The sequence below is a fragment of the Notolepis coatsorum genome (assembly GCF_963971535.1).
Source record: "Notolepis coatsorum genome assembly, chromosome: 8".
Classification (NCBI taxonomy): Eukaryota; Metazoa; Chordata; class Actinopteri; order Aulopiformes; family Paralepididae; genus Notolepis; species Notolepis coatsorum.
The window spans coordinates 127,232,358-127,250,671 of record NC_140172.1 but is presented as its reverse complement, the minus strand read 5'-3'; the positions used below and the strand labels follow the sequence as shown (position 1 = coordinate 127,250,671).

Below are 18,314 nucleotides of genomic sequence, written 5' to 3'. Positions count from 1 at the left end.
CGCGTCTACGTCTGAGCCTTGCGGAGGAGTCATGGTCCTATTAATAAACTATTATGCTCTTGCTGACCTCAATGAACCCTCCAGTTTCCTATCAAAAATTATTTCCCTGACCATTTTTCAAAACACAGGATATGGAAAATATGTGCGTTCAGTAGATCCGATTCAGCTATCCGGCTGCAAGCTAGCCTAGCTTAGCACAAATTAATGGAAGCGGATACGGACCAGCTAGCCTAGCTGTTGACCAAAAACACCTCTCCCAGAGTTCTCCCAGAGCTAGGCTAATGGTCCATATCCACTTCTAGACATTTGTGCTAGGCCTGAACTGATATGTATTAGCAAGAAGTTACAGCGACAGCCAGGGGTGCAGTCGTAATATGGGCGAAGGCCAAACGCCCGCTCATACATGTTCCCTCTGTTGCGCACAGAACAGATGATACACCTTGTCTCATCCTTCCAGTGAAGTCGGGAGATCAAGCAACCCCCCACCACACCTACAGGGCTTGTATTTGGTTGTCGGTATCCTATTATTATGCAAAGTCTAGGTGATAAGTGGCGCGACGAGTCATTTTATCACCTAGACTTTGCATAATAATAGGATGCGCGCACTTCGGCCTCAGTGACGAAGGCCAAACGCCGTTTGACCGCGTTTGCCCAGCACTGCACCCCTGGCGACAGCAAAACTAAAATGGACCTAAAAGGAAGCCTTCATATTCTGCCATTTGGCCCCTCGGGTCAGTCGTGATGTCATCTTTTCACACTTCTTCTGATGTGCTCTTATATGCATTTATATCTCGTGTGTGCTATTTATGTTGTTAATTGCCATATCAACATCCCTCTTTGGCTCCTACTGTACTGGTCGGTTCTTTTCCATTTTGATCAGCAGATTTGTAACACTATTTTAAAATTTTATTTTGTTTATTTTATTTTGAAGCATATACCACGAGGTTGAGCTCTAGATCCTACAACATACACATGGTAAGACTATTCCTATGTACGTACGCGCGTGTCTTGTGTATGAGCGCGCGCGCACGGACGCCCACGTGCGCCCACTTACTTTTCTACACGCGTGTGATCTTCAGCTGTTTTCGGCCTAAAGCACGCCCTTTATTGACAGCTGTGGCCACGCAGCCCGTGGTGTCCGCGTGCTATTTTAGAATTGTAATCAGTCCTTCCCAAATGCTCCCGCTGCACTCCTCTTACGTCTGAATATAGCCCTAAATGGACCCTTTGGAAATCAGGGGAGTTCTCCCTGCGGGAAACGCAGACAGCATCTAAGGATATATCTCTCCCATTGCTCCAGCAGTTCACCCTCCCTTAAAAACTCCCTTGGCGATCGAACGAGGCATCGTCGTCGCACATTCTGTCCGCGGGGGGAGAAGGAGCCGCAACGAGAACCCAGTCAACTCGCCCCCCTCCTCCCGGCGCAGACAGGCTACACCGGCAGGGGATTAGCTCCACAGTAGCTGTCGTGTCACCGTCTGACCCCCGCCTGGCCAAATCCAATTCCCCCATCCGTTTATCTCATCCTCTCTCTCTCTCTCTGGGCTTAGCTTCATATCATTAGGCCTGTTTCTTAGATACGTGCAAACAGATACTGTATTGCGTATCGTGGATACAAATACCTAGACACACGCACGCACACACAGACACACGCACACACACACACACGCATCAACACTCTGCACTACTTTTCTGCTGGAGCTGATTCAGAACGGGGGTTGACAGGGGGGACGGGGTTGACAGGGAGGAAATGTCCAGGTGACATCAGAGGAGAGGAATGTCGGCAGCGTGTTTTGTTTCGAGGGGGGGTGAACAGCTGGCGGTCCCAGTCAGAGGCCATATTGACAGGGAGATGGACAGAATTCAACTCGGAGGCTAGGATTGGCCGGCCGCACGGTGAGGTGGTGCCCGCAGCCCGCGTGGGCTGCTTTAGGATGTGTCGGTCTGGAGCAGAGCACATGGCTCTCAGAGAGGGCCTGTGTGTTCGTGTGTGTGTGGGGGGGGGGGGTTATGTCAGTATGCACAAGGGAATGTTTAATTAAAGGACTTGTTTTGCAGTGTGTGTGTGTGTGTGTGTGTGTGTGTGTGTGTGTATTTGCATGTGTGTGTGTCTTTGCATCTGTGTGTGTGTGTGTCTTTGCATCTGTGTGTGTTTGTGTCTTTGCATGCGTGTATGTGTGGGCACTCATGTGCACATGTGTGAGCTTACTGTGTTTGGAAGTTATGTCACTATGCATAAGGGTATGTTTGATTAAAGGAACATGAACGCACAGGGAAGTTATCTATGGTATCTATCTTCTTGTCTGACTGGAGAAGACTGTAAGCGCCTTTCCCATAATGTTGGCGTGTTCCTTTAATTCGGGGCCATTGGGATAAGACGGGGCCCACTCTAGAAGGCCAGCTTTTTATTACAACGTTTCACTGTGCGTGAGGTTGTTTGTAGAGCTAAATCTATATTTTATATTATTGATATGTGTCCATTGTCATTGTCAATTGACAGTATAAACATTCCCTTCAATATGCCATAAAGAAATAATTTTTTCATCAATACGTTCCCGTTTTATAGCGTCGTGAATATGAACGTTATATCGGAATGGTCTGGTATAATTCCTGCAACGCTAGTTATAGGGCGCTAAGCTAATAACGTTAAATCGATTGGCGTGTCGGCCCTACACAAACTAGAGTTAAAAATCGAAATGCATATGATCGGTATCATGTTCCATGCATGAAAGGGGGGGGAAAGTCATTTCTGATTATTGATTACCAATAACGGCATTCGTTATTGCAACAAGATACGCTGACCGGGTGGATGGCTATGAGAACAAGGCCCGATCAGGCTGAAATTGACGTCAAATCGCTCTTACATGTGGCCGGTTGGATTCCAAAAATAATTTCCCAGTTATTTGATCGCCATCTGGTAGATCGATATGTCCATTGGCTGATGCTATATTCCTTTACTGCATACTGAATTCGGCGTCGCAAAAAGTATTCCAAGTGATCTGGTGAAGCCATAGCTTCAGGCTAACAGAAAAGCTAACCCGGAGTGAAAAAAAAGTGACACCCGGTCTGCAACAGGGGAAACTGCATTCTCGAGACAGCGCCAATACCAGGATTTGGCCGGTACTGCACTTTCGGAGTCCCAATATGCCTTTTCCAGCCAAAATACAGCTCTGTGACAACATCCGGGATATTAAAATGGAATAAAAACAAAAACAAGCTTAACACGTATATATATATACGTGGTTGGCCGGGAATGTGTTAAAGGAGATCTTTTCATTGTGTGTATTTGTTTGTGTTTGCCCACTTACTGGCAGTTATGTCAGTCAGAGATGGACCGTATTTCCATTACGTATTATGTACTTGAAATACGCATTTAATTACTTTAATGTATTTAATAAATATCTTGCAGCCATTACAAAATGTATTTGTAACAAGATACTTCTGAAGACAATAATAACGGCATCCAGGCTGCTCATTGTAAGAATTTAGATTTAGAAAACAATCACATTATTATATCACAGGAGTATATCATAGGACCTGTTGTCAGACCAGTGGAATAGGTAAAGTTATTGACCAGTCAGACTATTATATTTCAAGCTGGCTTTGCATCTTGCTTCACCTATTGGACTGCTCCATGCACTAATAGGGCCACGTCCCCCCCGCTAGTATATACGTATACATTCTCCCTTCTGTTTCTTATCCAAGGATCAAGGATTGACCAAGGATCTTGCTTCATACAGCACCTTCTAGATGCCGTTTGAATCTCTTCTCGTCTCGTCACTCTCAATGGACTACAGGAGCCCCCCCCCTCTCGTTGCTATGGCATGGAATCTATATCTACTGTATATCTATATCTGACATCACTATATATATATTTATATATATGCTATATCTGACATCACCGTAGGGGTAGACTCTGGGGACCACCAGCCCAGAGAGAGCTTCCTCTGTTGCCTCCTCTACAGCTACGCCAGCCGCTTCACCTTTCCCGTGCAGAAAGAGCACTTCACACGTGGGGAAGAGCCGTCTCCGGGGGCCTGGTGGCGTCACCAGGACTTCCCCAGAGGCTCTTCCAGGATGCACTGGTGGCAAGGGCATTCCTCTCCCCAACCGCACCCCTCCCTAAATCCGATGGCATGGCGATGTTGAGGATAACGCAGGCTTCACCAGGATTCCCCAGGGCTCATTCAGACTGTGGCCGTGGCTAAGGGTTTCCCCCTTCCACCGCCCCTCCCTGAACCCGATGGTATGGTAGGTAAAATGGTAAACGGCTGCTTTTTTATACAGCGCTTTTATCCAAAGCGCTTTACAATTTGTTACTTACATATCACCCATTCACACACCGATGGCGGAGGCAACCATGCAAGGTGCCAACCTGCTCATCGGGAGCAATTAGGGGTTAAGTGTCTTGCTCAAGGACACATCGACACGCTGCCCAGGAGGAGCGGGAATCGAACCGGGTACCTCCGGATTGCCAGACGACTGCTCTACCTCCTGAGCCACTGTCGCCCCTAGAGGTGAGTTAGAGCTGCCCATAGACCTCCTGCCTCCGCCTGCAGGTAGAGCTGCCCATAAACCTCCTGCCTCAGCCTGCAGGTAGAGCTGCCCATAGCCCTCCTGCCTCAGCACGCCTACCTGACCATCAAGGCCTCACTTGTACAGCTCAGGGCGACCACTGCGGTTCGTTGTTACATGTACATCATACGTACATGCACAGCTTCCCCACTGTTATAGCCAAGTGGTACCGCCAGGTGCCCGCTGTGCGGCACACCCGAGCCGGGTCGCGGGTTAGCTCCCACACTCCCACCATGTTTGGTTGTTGATTCCGTCGAAGAAAGTGTATATTAATTAAACACAGACATACCCCCCCCCCTCTGCCCACGAGGTAACAGTCACACCCTAACACTGACAATGTTAGGTTATTTCCTTCTCCAGCCTGCTCACTGTTCCAGTGCAGGTAGCACTGCTCATAGCACCGGTTTGAGTCTCAACGCAGGCCTTGCTCTTGCCTACCTTTGGCGGTGCTAAGTGGTGTTCAGTGGTATTCATATACCTCTGAGCTGTTGGGAACGCCGGTACCCGCAGTATTGTGGCTAACACGGTTCCCCCTCTGTTCCCATCTAGGTCCCCTGTGGTTCTGAACCAGCTCACAGTGGTAGGGCCCCTCACAACGAGTTCTTGGCCGGCGTTCCTCTACTAGAGGTTTGCCCGCTAACGAATTCTACTCAGTATGGCGAGAGAAGTGCCTCCTGGTCGAATGGCTACGGCGTTCGGCGTCTCCCCATTCTGATGATAGGAAAAGGAGCCTGCATCAGCTACCAAGGGGATCAATAAAGGAATATCTTATCATCTCACGTCCTACCCCCACGTTCTCCATCTTACGTGAGGCGCACGGCTTACTTTATCATTCACTGTGAATTCAGCCAGAGGATGTGCTCTGTCAAAACAACGTCTGTCCCATTGGCTGTGTGAGGGCACCGCTCTCTGCGACACCCAAGCAGGACAGACTCCAATGGTCGGTGTCAGCGCCCACTCCATGCATGACATGTCTGCCTCCTCTGCTCTTCTCAGAGGGGTATCGGTGGATTATAACAGCTGCATCATGGTCTTCTCCTAGCCCTCTTATCTGGTTTTATCTGCTGGACATGTCAGAGAAGTCTCTCTCTCTCACCCTGTCTTCAGCTCAGGAGCTCCTCCTTCATCATTCTAGCTCTAGGTCTTCGGGTTTAACTCCTTCCCCTTGCTTATCATTCACGGTGTGACCGAGTTTTTGTCTATTTTCTGTTTTGGTCTTTTGGGCATTTTGGTACATTGATCAGGAATAATGCTCTAGCTTCGGCTATTAGTCCAATAGGCACAGCAAGATGCAAAGCCAGCAAGAAATATAACAAAAGTTATGAAGTATAACTGTAGTTAATTATATGAATGCTGACCCGAGTTTTCTTGTTTCTGAAAGAAACTACAGGGATTGATAGATTGTATGCTACTGCCTTGTGATTATGCTAGCAGGAAGGCGTGGCCCTGGTCTGTGATTGGTGCATTGGTAAAATTATTTCAGCGGGTGCACTATTGGCGCACAGAGCAGTCCAATAGATGAAGCAAGATGCTTTGCCAGCATTCATATAACTAGAGTTATACTTCATAACGTTTGTTCTCACGCCAGTGGAATATATAGTTATTTATTGGTCAGACTGACCTCAGACCAGTGGGAAATGTAGTAATTCACCGGTCAGACTGGACGGGCAGATGGTACAGGATGTCCTGTTGAAGTAATATCATCGACTCCGTACTGCACATCCAGTCTTAGGGCCACATGACTTTTTATTCACATGACTCATTTAGTATTTCTATTTTTTCTTACTATTTTTTTTAGATTATTTTACTTATTTTTATTTCTTATTTTTGTCAGACCTTTTTTGCAGTATGGAGTTCTCTCTCCTGATTGGATGAAGTGAGAACGGGATACCAGAACATTTATTTTCTGTTCACTGCAGAGAGGAGGGACTGGGAGACCCATGTTACTGACCAAACACTCTATATCAGTGATGGCTGTCGGAGTGTAGAGCTATTATTTGAACATACTGTACAGCTTACAGCACCTTTAAATACTGTGTTGAAGATGCACAGCTACACCGTTCGCCTCTGTGTTCCACCGTCACGCCACTGCCACAAAGCCTGCGAATGACTAGTGATGACTGCTGCACCGCAGGAATGAGAGAATGAGAGAACATCCAGGTGTATTACTTTCAATCTCTACCCACAGCCAGCTCTCAGAGGAGTGCAAATTGTCACAATCACTTAGATGTGTCCGTGAGGTCACGGCCAAACATATAGGACTTTGTTAACCCTTACCCCCCCCCCCCTCGGAGACGTAAACACTCATCGGTCGGATATAGTTGTTGGAAAGACTTGAGAGGGATGGAAAAGTAAGGGCAGCATTCCTGACACATCTCCCCTTCTCCGTGTTTATTTTTATACATCCCATCACGTGTCAGACTTCTGAGTAAGTAGGCAATCTGCAACGCTATTAAAGTCAATACTGACTCCCTGACCCTCTCTCCCTAGCTATGTACAGTACATACACTCAGCCATGTAGACGTACACTCTGACCCACTCTCGTACACATGCACTGTGCACGTACGTACACACACATAGTCACAGTCACAGAAGTCCACTTGAGAGTGAGAGGAGGCTTAAAGAATCTCCCACAAGTCCATAAAACGTGTCTTGAGTTGGGCTGTCTGCTTGCACCAGGCCCTAAAGAAGCCCAGCTCAGTCCTAAACCTCCTGGAACAGGGGCTGTGCCAAAAATACATGTGCCCTTTTGAGGACCTGGGGGGGGGGGGTGGCGGAGAGAGGCATGCAGATATGGAGGCTGGGAGAGAGAGAGAGAGAGAGAGAGAGAGAGAGGGGGGGGGGGGTGAGAGAGAGTGAGAGTGGGTGAGTGAGTGAGAGTAAATGAGAAAATGGGAGTGAGAGAGATGGTGTGTGTGTGTATGTGAGAGAGAGTGAGAGAGAGAGAGTGAGAGAAAGAAAGAGATGGTGTGTTTGTGTATGTGAGAGTGTGAGAGAAAGAGAGAGATGGTGTGTTTGTGTGGGTGTAAGAGAGAGAGAGCGAGAGAGAGAGAGAGAGAGAGAGAGAGAGAGAGAGAGAGAGAGAGAGAGAGAGAGAGAGAAAGAGAGTTCAATTGGAAGGTGGTGTCATATCATCCCAATAATGCTCCTCCCAGACTGTTCAGGCGTGACAATCTAAAGAACAACAGGCACCACTTGTTGAATCTGGGAACTAGCCCTCTGCTCCCCTGTTTGATTGTTGACAACAATTATTAAATAATTAAATATTAGAAAAAATTCTGCTAACTTTTGGGAGGATTATGATTTTCAGCCAGAATTTAAACAAAAGCAGTGTATTGAAATGTAAAGAAAATGGTAGTCCTGTCCTTTTTTTATTGAGCTCTCTAAAGAGGGGATTTAGAATGGGCTTTCTATCTATAATAATCTATAATTTAAAAATACCTTTTAGAACCATTTTGGTCATATTTGGTGAAAATGTCTTTACATCCCAACAGCAACCAATAAATCAAATGCTCTGGAAAAGAAAGTCCGGTCTCTGTGACCAGACCCTGTAATCAGACATTCCAGAATCCCAGGGTGGCCTCAATCTTAACCCTTTCACTACCCACACTACAGAAGGTTAACCCTTTCACTACCACACTACAGACGGTTACCGTCTGTAGTGTGGTAGTGAAAGGGTTAACCTTCTGTATTGTCGCAGTGAAAGCGTTAACCCTTTGGTAGTGTGGCAGTGAAAGGGTTAACCCATTTGTCGTGTGGCAGGGAAAGGGTTAATAACCAACATGACTTATTTTGGCCTGACAAACTAACAGGACCATTTTGTTCCTCAATGAAAAGTGCACACAATACCACCTGCCAATCAGAGGCCAGGAAATATTAGTTATAATTTTTTTTTTAATCCAGTTTGAAGCTGGGAGTCTGTTGGGAAAACCCTTGTTGTGCATACAGTGCATAGCGCTGGGCTTGACGAGGTGATGCTAGAGCTTACTCTCTTTCTGCTGGACCGATCAGCTCACACACCTTTAAAGGAAAACGCCAACATTTTGGGAAATTAGCTTATTTGCCATCTTCCCTGTAGTTAGACAAGAAGATACATACCCTTTTCTTCTCTGTGCGTGCAGTAGGCTTAGGGAACAGCCACTCCGTTAGCATAGCTTAGCTTCATCACTGGAAGTGGGGCAGTCCTTTACCCTGAAGTTCCCTACAGTCCCCTACAGTCACGAAATACACTCCAAATACAACTCCAAAACGTTCCTGTAAACATGTTGTGACCTGTGTATTTACCACGTGGAGAAATAAAAAATAATTGAATTAGACAATTACGTTTTCTAAGCAAATATACTCTGAACAATTTTTTGCCGAACCACTCCTCTCGGGGCGCAGTCAGTGATTTCACGCAACGCAGTGATACTTACTAACGTGACGCCAGTGTTTGTTTACATTCTCATTTCATTCAAAGGATCCGAACCGATTGAAGTTTATGGATATCATGCCTTCAAATCCTCTTACCTTGACGATTAAAAGCCTCCCCAATTTAGAAAACAGTATTCCCATGGCTGGTGTTGATATGCTGCTAGCTAACGAAAACCAACAACCGGACACTGAAGCAGATAACGAGGCTACATTTTTACTTCCGGTCAGGGGGTTCCAAAATAAGAGAGCAACGTCTATAGCACCGGAAATACGTTTATTTTGTACATTATCTAACGTTAACTCGAACCTAAACTAACGTTACAACTAACCTAAAGTTAGTTTAGGTTCGTGTTAATGTTAGATAATGTACAAAATAAATGTATTTCCGAGAGGAGTGGTTCGGCAAAAAATATTTCCGAGTATATTTGCTTAGAAAACGTAATTGTCGAATTCAATTATTTTGTATTTCTCCATGTGGTAAATACACAGGTCACAACATGTTTACAGGAACGTTTTGGAGTTGTATTTGGAGTGTATTTCGTGACTGTAGGGGACTGTAGGGAACTTCAGGGTAAAGGACTGCCCCACTTCCAGTGATGAAGCTAAGCTACGATAACGGAGCGGCTGTTCCCTAAGCCTACTGCACGCACAGAGAAGAAAAGGGTATGTATCTTCTTGTCTAACTCCAGGGAAGATGGCAAATAAGCTAATTTCCCAAAATGTTGGCGTGTTCCTTTAAGGGGGTTTTAATTTATTTTAAGGCTATTATGAGCAGAACTTTAGACAACATTGTTAAGGCTTCTATCGCATCGTTGTGTAAAACAACTCTGCCGAATTTACGTACAAATCGACTTTGGGTGTTCGGTATTGGTAAACTAGTTTTCATCAAGTCATATCCTTATGTTTATAGACTACCCAGAACTGTCACAGTGGAAGAAGAAGGAGAAATAGAGGTACTTTAAGTCTGCACTATGTAAACCCAGTGGAATTGCCGATATGAGCCCTTATTGTCTTATCTCCATCTCTCTCTCTCTCCTCCTCTCGTTGACTCTCTCTTTCTCTCTAACCAATCAGAATCCGGGAAAGCTGCACCCACTTATCTAACCCTTGGCCGCAGCCTGACAGTCACCATGACGACGTCTCTCATTTGCGAGTGGACTTTTCATTTCTTTGTGTGCTTTTCTACACACATGCATTTGTATATTCAACTGTTCAGTCAACTGGTATCTCAATAAAGATTCCTGGATAGTAAAGTTCTCATCTCTCTGGCTAAGTTCTTACCAGGACACCCTGCAGTGGGCCAGTTCCCAGTAAACCAGTTTTAAGTTGTTTAAGTTTGGCAGGACCAGAGGTACGAAGACTTTTCTGCAAATGGGAAAGACTTGATGTACATGTTACATGTACATGTTTCTTTTATTATTGTGTTTTTGGTCGATTTGTATTGGTTTTTTACTACCGGGCAGTCCGGTAGAGAGAGAGAGAGAGAGAGGAAGAATGGGAGATAGACGGGGGGAAGACATTCGGCAAAGGTCGCCGGGTCCAGGAGTCGAACCCAGGACGGCCGTGTTGCGACGCAGCGCAGTACGTGGTGTGCTACTTGAGCACCCACATGTACATGTTTTTTTTTTTTTATCCACTTTTTCTCCCATTTTCTATATTTTCTCCCATCCCAATTTCGTATCATCCAATTCAACCCTCCCCTGTCACGAACGCTGTTTCTTGCCTCCCACAAGCCGGCTGCAATGTGGACTAAGTCATACATAGCACAAGTCCCCTCCGGTACTTGAGGTAACAGCAGTCGCATCTTTTCACCTGCGCAGCTCGATCTCTCAGTTGCGAGGAGTAACGCGTGGGAGGCTCATGCTGCCCCCGACACTTCCTGATTCTACTGCGCAGGCGCACCAACCGACCTGTAGGAGTCGCTGTCCTAAATGCCCGATCCCCACCCATCAGTTTCCCACCCCCTAATACGGCCAATGTGTATTAGTATGAACGACCAGCTAAACTGAAAGCAATGTGGAGCGCTGGGCTCGAACAGGCGAGCCCAGCGTCTCCGCATTCGTGGCGAGCGCCTTGCCCACTACGCCACGTAGCCGCCCCACATGTACATGTTTTTAATGTCTAGGGTCCACTGTTACATGTGCAAATATGTAAATGGCTACGGACCCGGTCTCATTTGTAGAGGATGAACGTGAATGAAGTAAAAGAAAAATTACCTTGCTTGAAGAAATATATTTGTCTTCATGTTTTCTATTATCCTCCATGTTTGTCTGTGTAAACCACTGAGCAGTTACCTCTCGTGGCCATAGGGTGCCACTATTGTGCCTCCAATCTTACATAGTCTAGCTTTAACCTGTTAAGCCTTAAGGTCCCCCTATAAATCGATCAATAGAGACCGTATTAGATCCCCAATTATCATATCATGGGGTATCATTGGAAAGCCACACTCATTGGCTACAACCCTGTGCAAAGATCTTCGAGATCGCCAAATGATTGACGGAGCTAGAGCCCCGGGAGTCGGGGGTGGTAATGTGTACTTTTGCGTACTTTGGGGCACGCCTCACATATCGGCATGTAACTCGAGAAACGCTGAACGGATTTTGTCACCTGAAAGGGCAATCGACAGGCAACAAATAGGGCTTTAATTCTACCTATATATTGTATTAAAAGAAATGCACACCCGAGCCACTAGAGGTCGGCAAAGAATCGTCCACATGTGGGCCCTTGGATGTTAAGAGGTTAATGTTTAAAAAAAAAAGATTTTGTAGCCAAGAGTAAAGACCATAACCCTATCAAAAACAGTAGTCAAAGTGTATATTTTCATTTTTACCGATGTTTTATACGATTTATCGGAAATACGAATTTATCGGAAAATGCTAATTATTGTAAAAACCGCAAGGAAATGACTAAATCCAGATTCAACCCTGCCATTGGAAAGAGGAGCATTTTCCCTATCCATAGATGTATGATTTGGCCATAATAAGGTCAAGGTCAAGTTCAAGGTCAAATATGAATTTATAATTAAAATCGATTATCATTAATTACTGTATCTACAAATCCTTCTGTTTAATCATCTTCCCTTTATTCATTTGCTTAGATCTTTTGTACACATGATCTCAATAAGGTGGTGAATGAGCTCAGTGAGCATTTTCTCATACCCGATTTGATTTTCTCGTAAAAGATGCAAAAATCATAAATCATAATTTATATTCTCCTTTTCTTCATTACAATTTACTCAGCCTAGTAACAGACACAATATTTCTCTGACACTGGAAATACATACCCCCAGGTCCCTAGATGTTCCTAGATACCAAGAACATGCAAATTGACCTTGCAGAAGTAAAGCAATCGTCCATATACTTAGGCATGTACCTTTAGGCGAAATATTCCTACAGCTTAACAGGTTGCACTGTTTTGCTACAGTATGGTGTCTGCAGCTTCCCCACCAGCTGGCTAAGCTATTGTGACCACTTGGTTTTATGGGCAGACACACATGTAACACTGGGTCAACTCATCTGTGTAACAATGGAAAGGAATACTGGGCCTTTATCACTGAATAATTGAATATTGTGAAAATATTCAGGAGCCTAATAACTCTATTACTCAATATGACCAATACGAAATATATTTTGTTGGCGGCATATCCTTAGAAATCCTTCCACTCAAGTAGGCTTGCAGCATTATTTTTTTTTTATCCACTTTTTCTCCCATTTTCTATTTTTCTCCCATCCCAATTTCGTATCGTCCAATTCAACCCTCCCCTGTCTTTGAACGCTGTTTCATGCCTCCCACAAGCCGGCTGCAATGTGGACTAAGTCATACATAGCACGAGTCCCCTCCGATACTCGAGGTAACAGCAGTCGCATCTTTCCACCTGCACGGCTCGATCTTTCAGCGTCGGGGGTCTGGGCTTTGGAGGGGCCCCGCCCCCGTCGCTTCCTGATTCTACTGCGCAGGCGCACCAACCGACCTGTAGGAGTCGCTGTCCACAACGCCCAATCCCCACCCATCAGTTTCCCTCCCCCTAATACTGCCAATGTGTATTAGTGCAGACGACCAGCTAAACTGAAAGCAATGTGGAGCCCAGCCTCCAGTATTCGTGGTGAGCGCCTTGCCCACTGCACCACGTAGCCGCCCGGCTTGCAGCATTTAAACTGACAGATGTCTCCACCCAATAGGTTTAGATCATTGACCCGCCCTCTTTTCTCGATACTCCTATCACAACTTTTGTTTCATTCGGACAAACAAAGTTACAAGGTTTGTCAGAGAGAAGCAACAGTTGTGATTAGAGGATCAAGAAAAGAGGGCGGGTTCAATGTTATAGGTCCATTTGATCAACGCAACAGTAAACAAGTCTTTCCCCCATAAAATGCAGTCATTTGAAGTTAGGGATGTTCGATATTGGCTTTTTTACCAATATCCGATATACCGATATTGTCCAACTCTTAATTTCCGATACCGATATCAACCGATGCCAATATATGCGGGGTTCCCCCCCCCCACAAAAAACGGAATAATTTCAGGTAATTAACATTACTTATTACATGGCGTTTTAACATTTGCCGAAATGCTTGATTGTGATTGGTCAATAGCGCTCGTCAGAGGTCCGTTATTACTCGATAACGGACCTCTGCCGAGCAATAATGACCGCTGTGCGCAGCTGGACCAATCAAGCCCACTGTCATCAGTGCAATCAGACCACAGACCTGCCGGCTGCCGGCGATGACAGCGCGGAGCGACAGAACAGAACTGCGTCTGCATTTGATCTCGTCTTGTCGATGGTGTAAAATGAATTAGGTATATTGTTAGTAAGTTAGCCATGTAATAAGCGGGATAATGTATAGCCTGCTATACTCGGTCATTGTCGCAAAATAATTTACCTTCACTACGTTTAAAACACCTCGGCGAGGCGCCTCTGTGTTCTAAACTCCGTGTCGGTCAATTATTTTGCGACAATGACCTCGTAGCTATACATTATCCCTTACATATCTCTTGTTGTGGAATTAACACAACATTATGCATACTTTTGACAATAAATAAAATAAGAATTTGTTCTTACTTGCTTGCCAGGGTAAATAAAGGTTAAATAAATGTAAAGAAAAAAGAAATTTTTTTAAACCGATACCGATCATTTCCGATATTAGATTTGAATGCCAATATCGGCCAATAATATCGGTAGGCCGATAATATCGGACATCCCTAATTTGAACCTATCTGTGACAAATAGGTCACCCCATGCTTGTTAAGTACCAAGTTTGGAGTAGATTGATAAAAAAATATCATTAAAAAGCCTTCGAGCTAAAAGTATTTTTCAAGAAGTACAAACTGGCAGGAAATCCATTATGGCCTACATTGATGGCCTTGGAGGAACACTGAGACAGCTGAATATGTGTTCAAAATTGTGTATGTATGTTATGTAAATTCAACAGTATTCGACGGTAGCCTATGGGACAGATCATTATATTTTTTTTTTGGACCAGTAATTGAAACCTTGCACAAGAATAACCATATAAGACTGTTTAGAAATGTTTCAGGCAGCCCATGTATTTGCAGTTGTAAAATGAATCTAAATCACTTGGAGTGTGAATGTGATATATCACAAGAAACGACTCAACCTCGACTGTCTTTAACTATGAGTGAACACAACACATTGACTCACCATCTTTAGATAATAAGGTTTCAAAACTGTTCCTCCGAAAACATAAAACGTATATGTTTCTTCGCCTGAGGTACTCAGTGTTGCGCCCACTTGAGCCAGTATTTTGTAAAGGCAGGAACACAGTGGAAAGATATTCCCCCAAGTTCTGTCAAAATTGGACCAGAGAGTCAAGATTGTGTAAGACAAAATAACAAGACAATCGCCAGATGCATTATTCCCCTAATGTAATCAAAATCCAACGAATAGTGTATGATAACTGAAACATAATGGACTAGTGCAGCGGTTCTCAAACTACGAGTCGCGAGCCAAGGTGGGGTCGTGGCTAGGTGACAGTGCGCATTGGCAAGTAATAAAAAAAATATCAATAATCTTTTTTTTTAATATGTTCTGGCAACATATTTCGGCTAATATATGACTCGTTTTATAAATGTGTAGTGAACATAGTGCTGTAATACAATTTTCGAATAAATATGCATGATCAAGTTCAACAACGTGTGCTTTTATTTTGATATTCCTTAATTCCACGTTGAAATTACGTGATACATTAAGTCTGGGGTCGCCAATTTCTTTTTTTTCATAAATAAAATGGGGTTGTGGTATAAAAAAGTTTGAGAACCCTTGGACTAGTCTACGGATTACAGAGAGACAACAACTGGTAGAAGAGGCCACCTTTTAGCACCTCACATTTTCCAAATGCTCTTCATCTTGACATTAATGTACTATAGATAATCCCAGAGGAAAGGAATGGACACGTCTCTCTAAGCTAGCCTATTATATTAACAATGACACGGACTAATCTGTTACTGACCTGCTAAGACCTGAGGTCTAAAGTGAGTTAGTAGGAGCTGCACCGCTTTTGTTTCCACAGACAGAGATCGATTCACAACTTATTACAGTGGAGGAGGCAGCGTTGTCTCACGCACATGTCCCCACACACACACACACACACACACACACACACACACACACACACACACACACACACACACACACACACACACACACACACACACACACACACACACACACACACACACACACACACACACACACACACACACACACACACACACACACACACACACACACACACACACACACACACACACACACACACACACACCAATATAATCGACCTGATTAAAACACTCTTTAACACTGTACCTATCAAACCCTCCTTACACCGGTTCCTGACAGCCAGCGAGCGAGCGAACTGAAGACGAAATCGCGTGCGATACTGTCCTGATATGACGCGGCGCGTGTCGCGGCGAGACTAGCCCGAACCAATCAAATTAACTAGGGGCGTAAACAACTCCTTGGGCGGTAAACAACGCTATTTTTGGAAATGTTCCCTTTGCGCTGTGATGAGTGAGTAACGTTAGCTAATCCTTCTCATTTTCAATAAAATGGTAGCTAGCAACAAACAAATAACAACCTATGTCTACAGCATTGACTCTTTCATCAATCAGGTTGAGGAGTTGAGTGCAGTGTTCATTTTGGCAGCTATTTTCATTTTAGTTTTAGTCTTAGTCATGTGTCAAGTGCTCCTTTTTCGTTTTCATCATATTTAGTCATCTTCATTTATTTTTCGTTTAGTCAGTTTTAGTCAACTAAATGTCTGAGCATTTTAGTCTTAGTCAGTTTTTGTCTCAATTTTGTCTTTTTTGTTTTAGTCTAGATTTTGTCGACGAAAACGGATGACATTTTTGTCTATTCTTAGTTAATGTACTAAAAAAAATTATATTATATAAATGATAAAACTATGGCTGTCCGCAACATGTCATTAATTGTGTGCGAGAGGTCGATCAGTGACCACGTTAGCGTGAGCTAGGTTAGCCACTAGTTAACGCGAGCTAGATGGAAATACAGACAATGTAACGTTACTGGTGAAAAAGTGATTTACCTTGGAATACTCCTTCCTTTGCCAACTTGCTGTACTTTGCTTGCAGGTCTGCAGCTGGATTATGAATAGTCCCAACTTTAGCCAAGGTAACGTTAAGCTAAAACTAGCTTTTCAAATAGCTCTTCAGCTAATGCTAATAACAGAGCTCCCCGTCACACTGCTCTACTCGGGACGATGGCATTAAGAAAAGTTATAATATATAACATCTTTCGTCATCATTTTAGTTGACAAAATTAACACTGGTTGAGTGGTTAGCTATGTCTCAAAACCACTATGCAAGACTATCCACTATCTTTTCTGTTTAGGTCCTTGTGGAACGGGTGTCTATGAGAAGCCGATGCTTCAAAAATCATGTTCTCCACGTCCATGCTGCTTATAATAATGTTTTACCTGGAACGGGGTGCAAAACAGCCTGCGATTCTCAACCAATAAAAAGTGTTTAGGGGCGGGACACAGCCGCGTAATTCGCTCAACTAGAGACACAGCGAACGAATATTTGAGGGGTGAACGACATCGCTGCTCAGTTCGCTGTCGCTGCTCGCGGCAGGTCAGGATAGACTGATTGAAACGAATACCGTTTAATCACTTTTTCTCGCTCGCTCGCGTCGCTCTATGTCAGGACGGGGTGTTCGAATACTCACATTGACATTGGCGTGGCCCCTTCTCCAGGGTGTAGAACTCAGAGCAGCAGCAGCAGCAGCAGCGGAAGAACCCGAGCCTGGAGCCGAGAGGGACGGTTCAGGGTCCGAGGAGGTGGGCAGCCATGAGAGGGACGGTTCAGGGTCCGTGGGAGAGGGCTGCCCGTTCTCCGACGCCGTCTCAGGGGCGACCCGGTCACTCTGGGCCTTGGGCCGTATCTCTCCATGTCCGTCCAAACCGTTCTTCGCCCCCTGGGGGGCGGTCCTCTCACCCTGCGCCCCGGCCAGGCCCTCCACCAGGCGGGCCAGGCCCTCCAGCTGCTCCCTGAGGTGCTGGTTCTGCTCCTGCAGCTGGGTCACCGCCTGGGCCAAGGGCCCGCTGGCCCTGCAGGCCTCCTCCACCCGCTGCTGCATGCTCCGCTTGAACACGCTGACGTCCACGTGGACCTCACTCACCGCCGCCTGCAGGGTGGCCTCGAAGCGGCCCAGGGCCTCGTTCACCATCTGCCTACACGCCGTGCCCTCTGGGGCCGGTGCTGCGGTGGGGTCCATGTCGGCTGTTACTGTGAACTCTCGAGAGAGGCTGATAGGGGGCGGTCGGTTTGAGCGGTCGGTCGTGTCGGTGGGTAGTTGGGTAGCCCGGTTATCACACCTCACATCTCTCCTCCACTTCCTCTCTTGCACTCTGGTCCACTTCCGCCTTGGAGTAAAACGGTAGACGTCGAGATCTTGGCCAAACGCTCCTCTGAGGTCTTCATCTGTCTTTTTGGCTACGGTGGGTGTCGAACATGTTCTTCCTTCTAGGATGTCAACGAGGACGTTTCAAGGGTTTCTGTGGTGTTCAATGACAGGTTTCCAGTACAGCTGAGGATGTGTGTGTGTGTTTGTTTGTGTGTGTATGAGGAGGGGGGGGGGGGGGTTGCAGACAGATTCCTGGACAGTCAGGTCTTTAACGTCCCATCACGCTCCATGGAGGGCTCTCTCTCTCTCACCACAGGCTCTCTCCTCACGTCCTCTGGATTTGAACAAGAGCTGTTGTTATTTAAAGGTCCAGCATGTCAAGGGAGAACACATGCACGACGACAGCCTGGGCGACGAGTGAGATATGGTGAAACGATGAAGGGGA

At 45.5% G+C, this 18,314-nt stretch overlaps 1 protein-coding gene across 1 annotated transcript in view; it reads right to left on the bottom strand.

Moving 5' to 3' along the window:
• LOC311233555 (uncharacterized protein) overlaps positions 1–17,740 on the bottom strand; it is a gene marked incomplete at its 5' end in the record, with an annotated part of 48,433 nt that extends 30,693 nt beyond the window's left edge. Inside the window, one exon of the mRNA XM_084320523.1 lies at positions 17,192–17,740. Coding sequence (XP_084176649.1) covers positions 17,192–17,740 — 549 coding nt within the window. The remainder of the gene's footprint in view (positions 1–17,191) is intronic.
• Between the last annotated feature and the right edge of the window lie 574 nt (positions 17,741–18,314).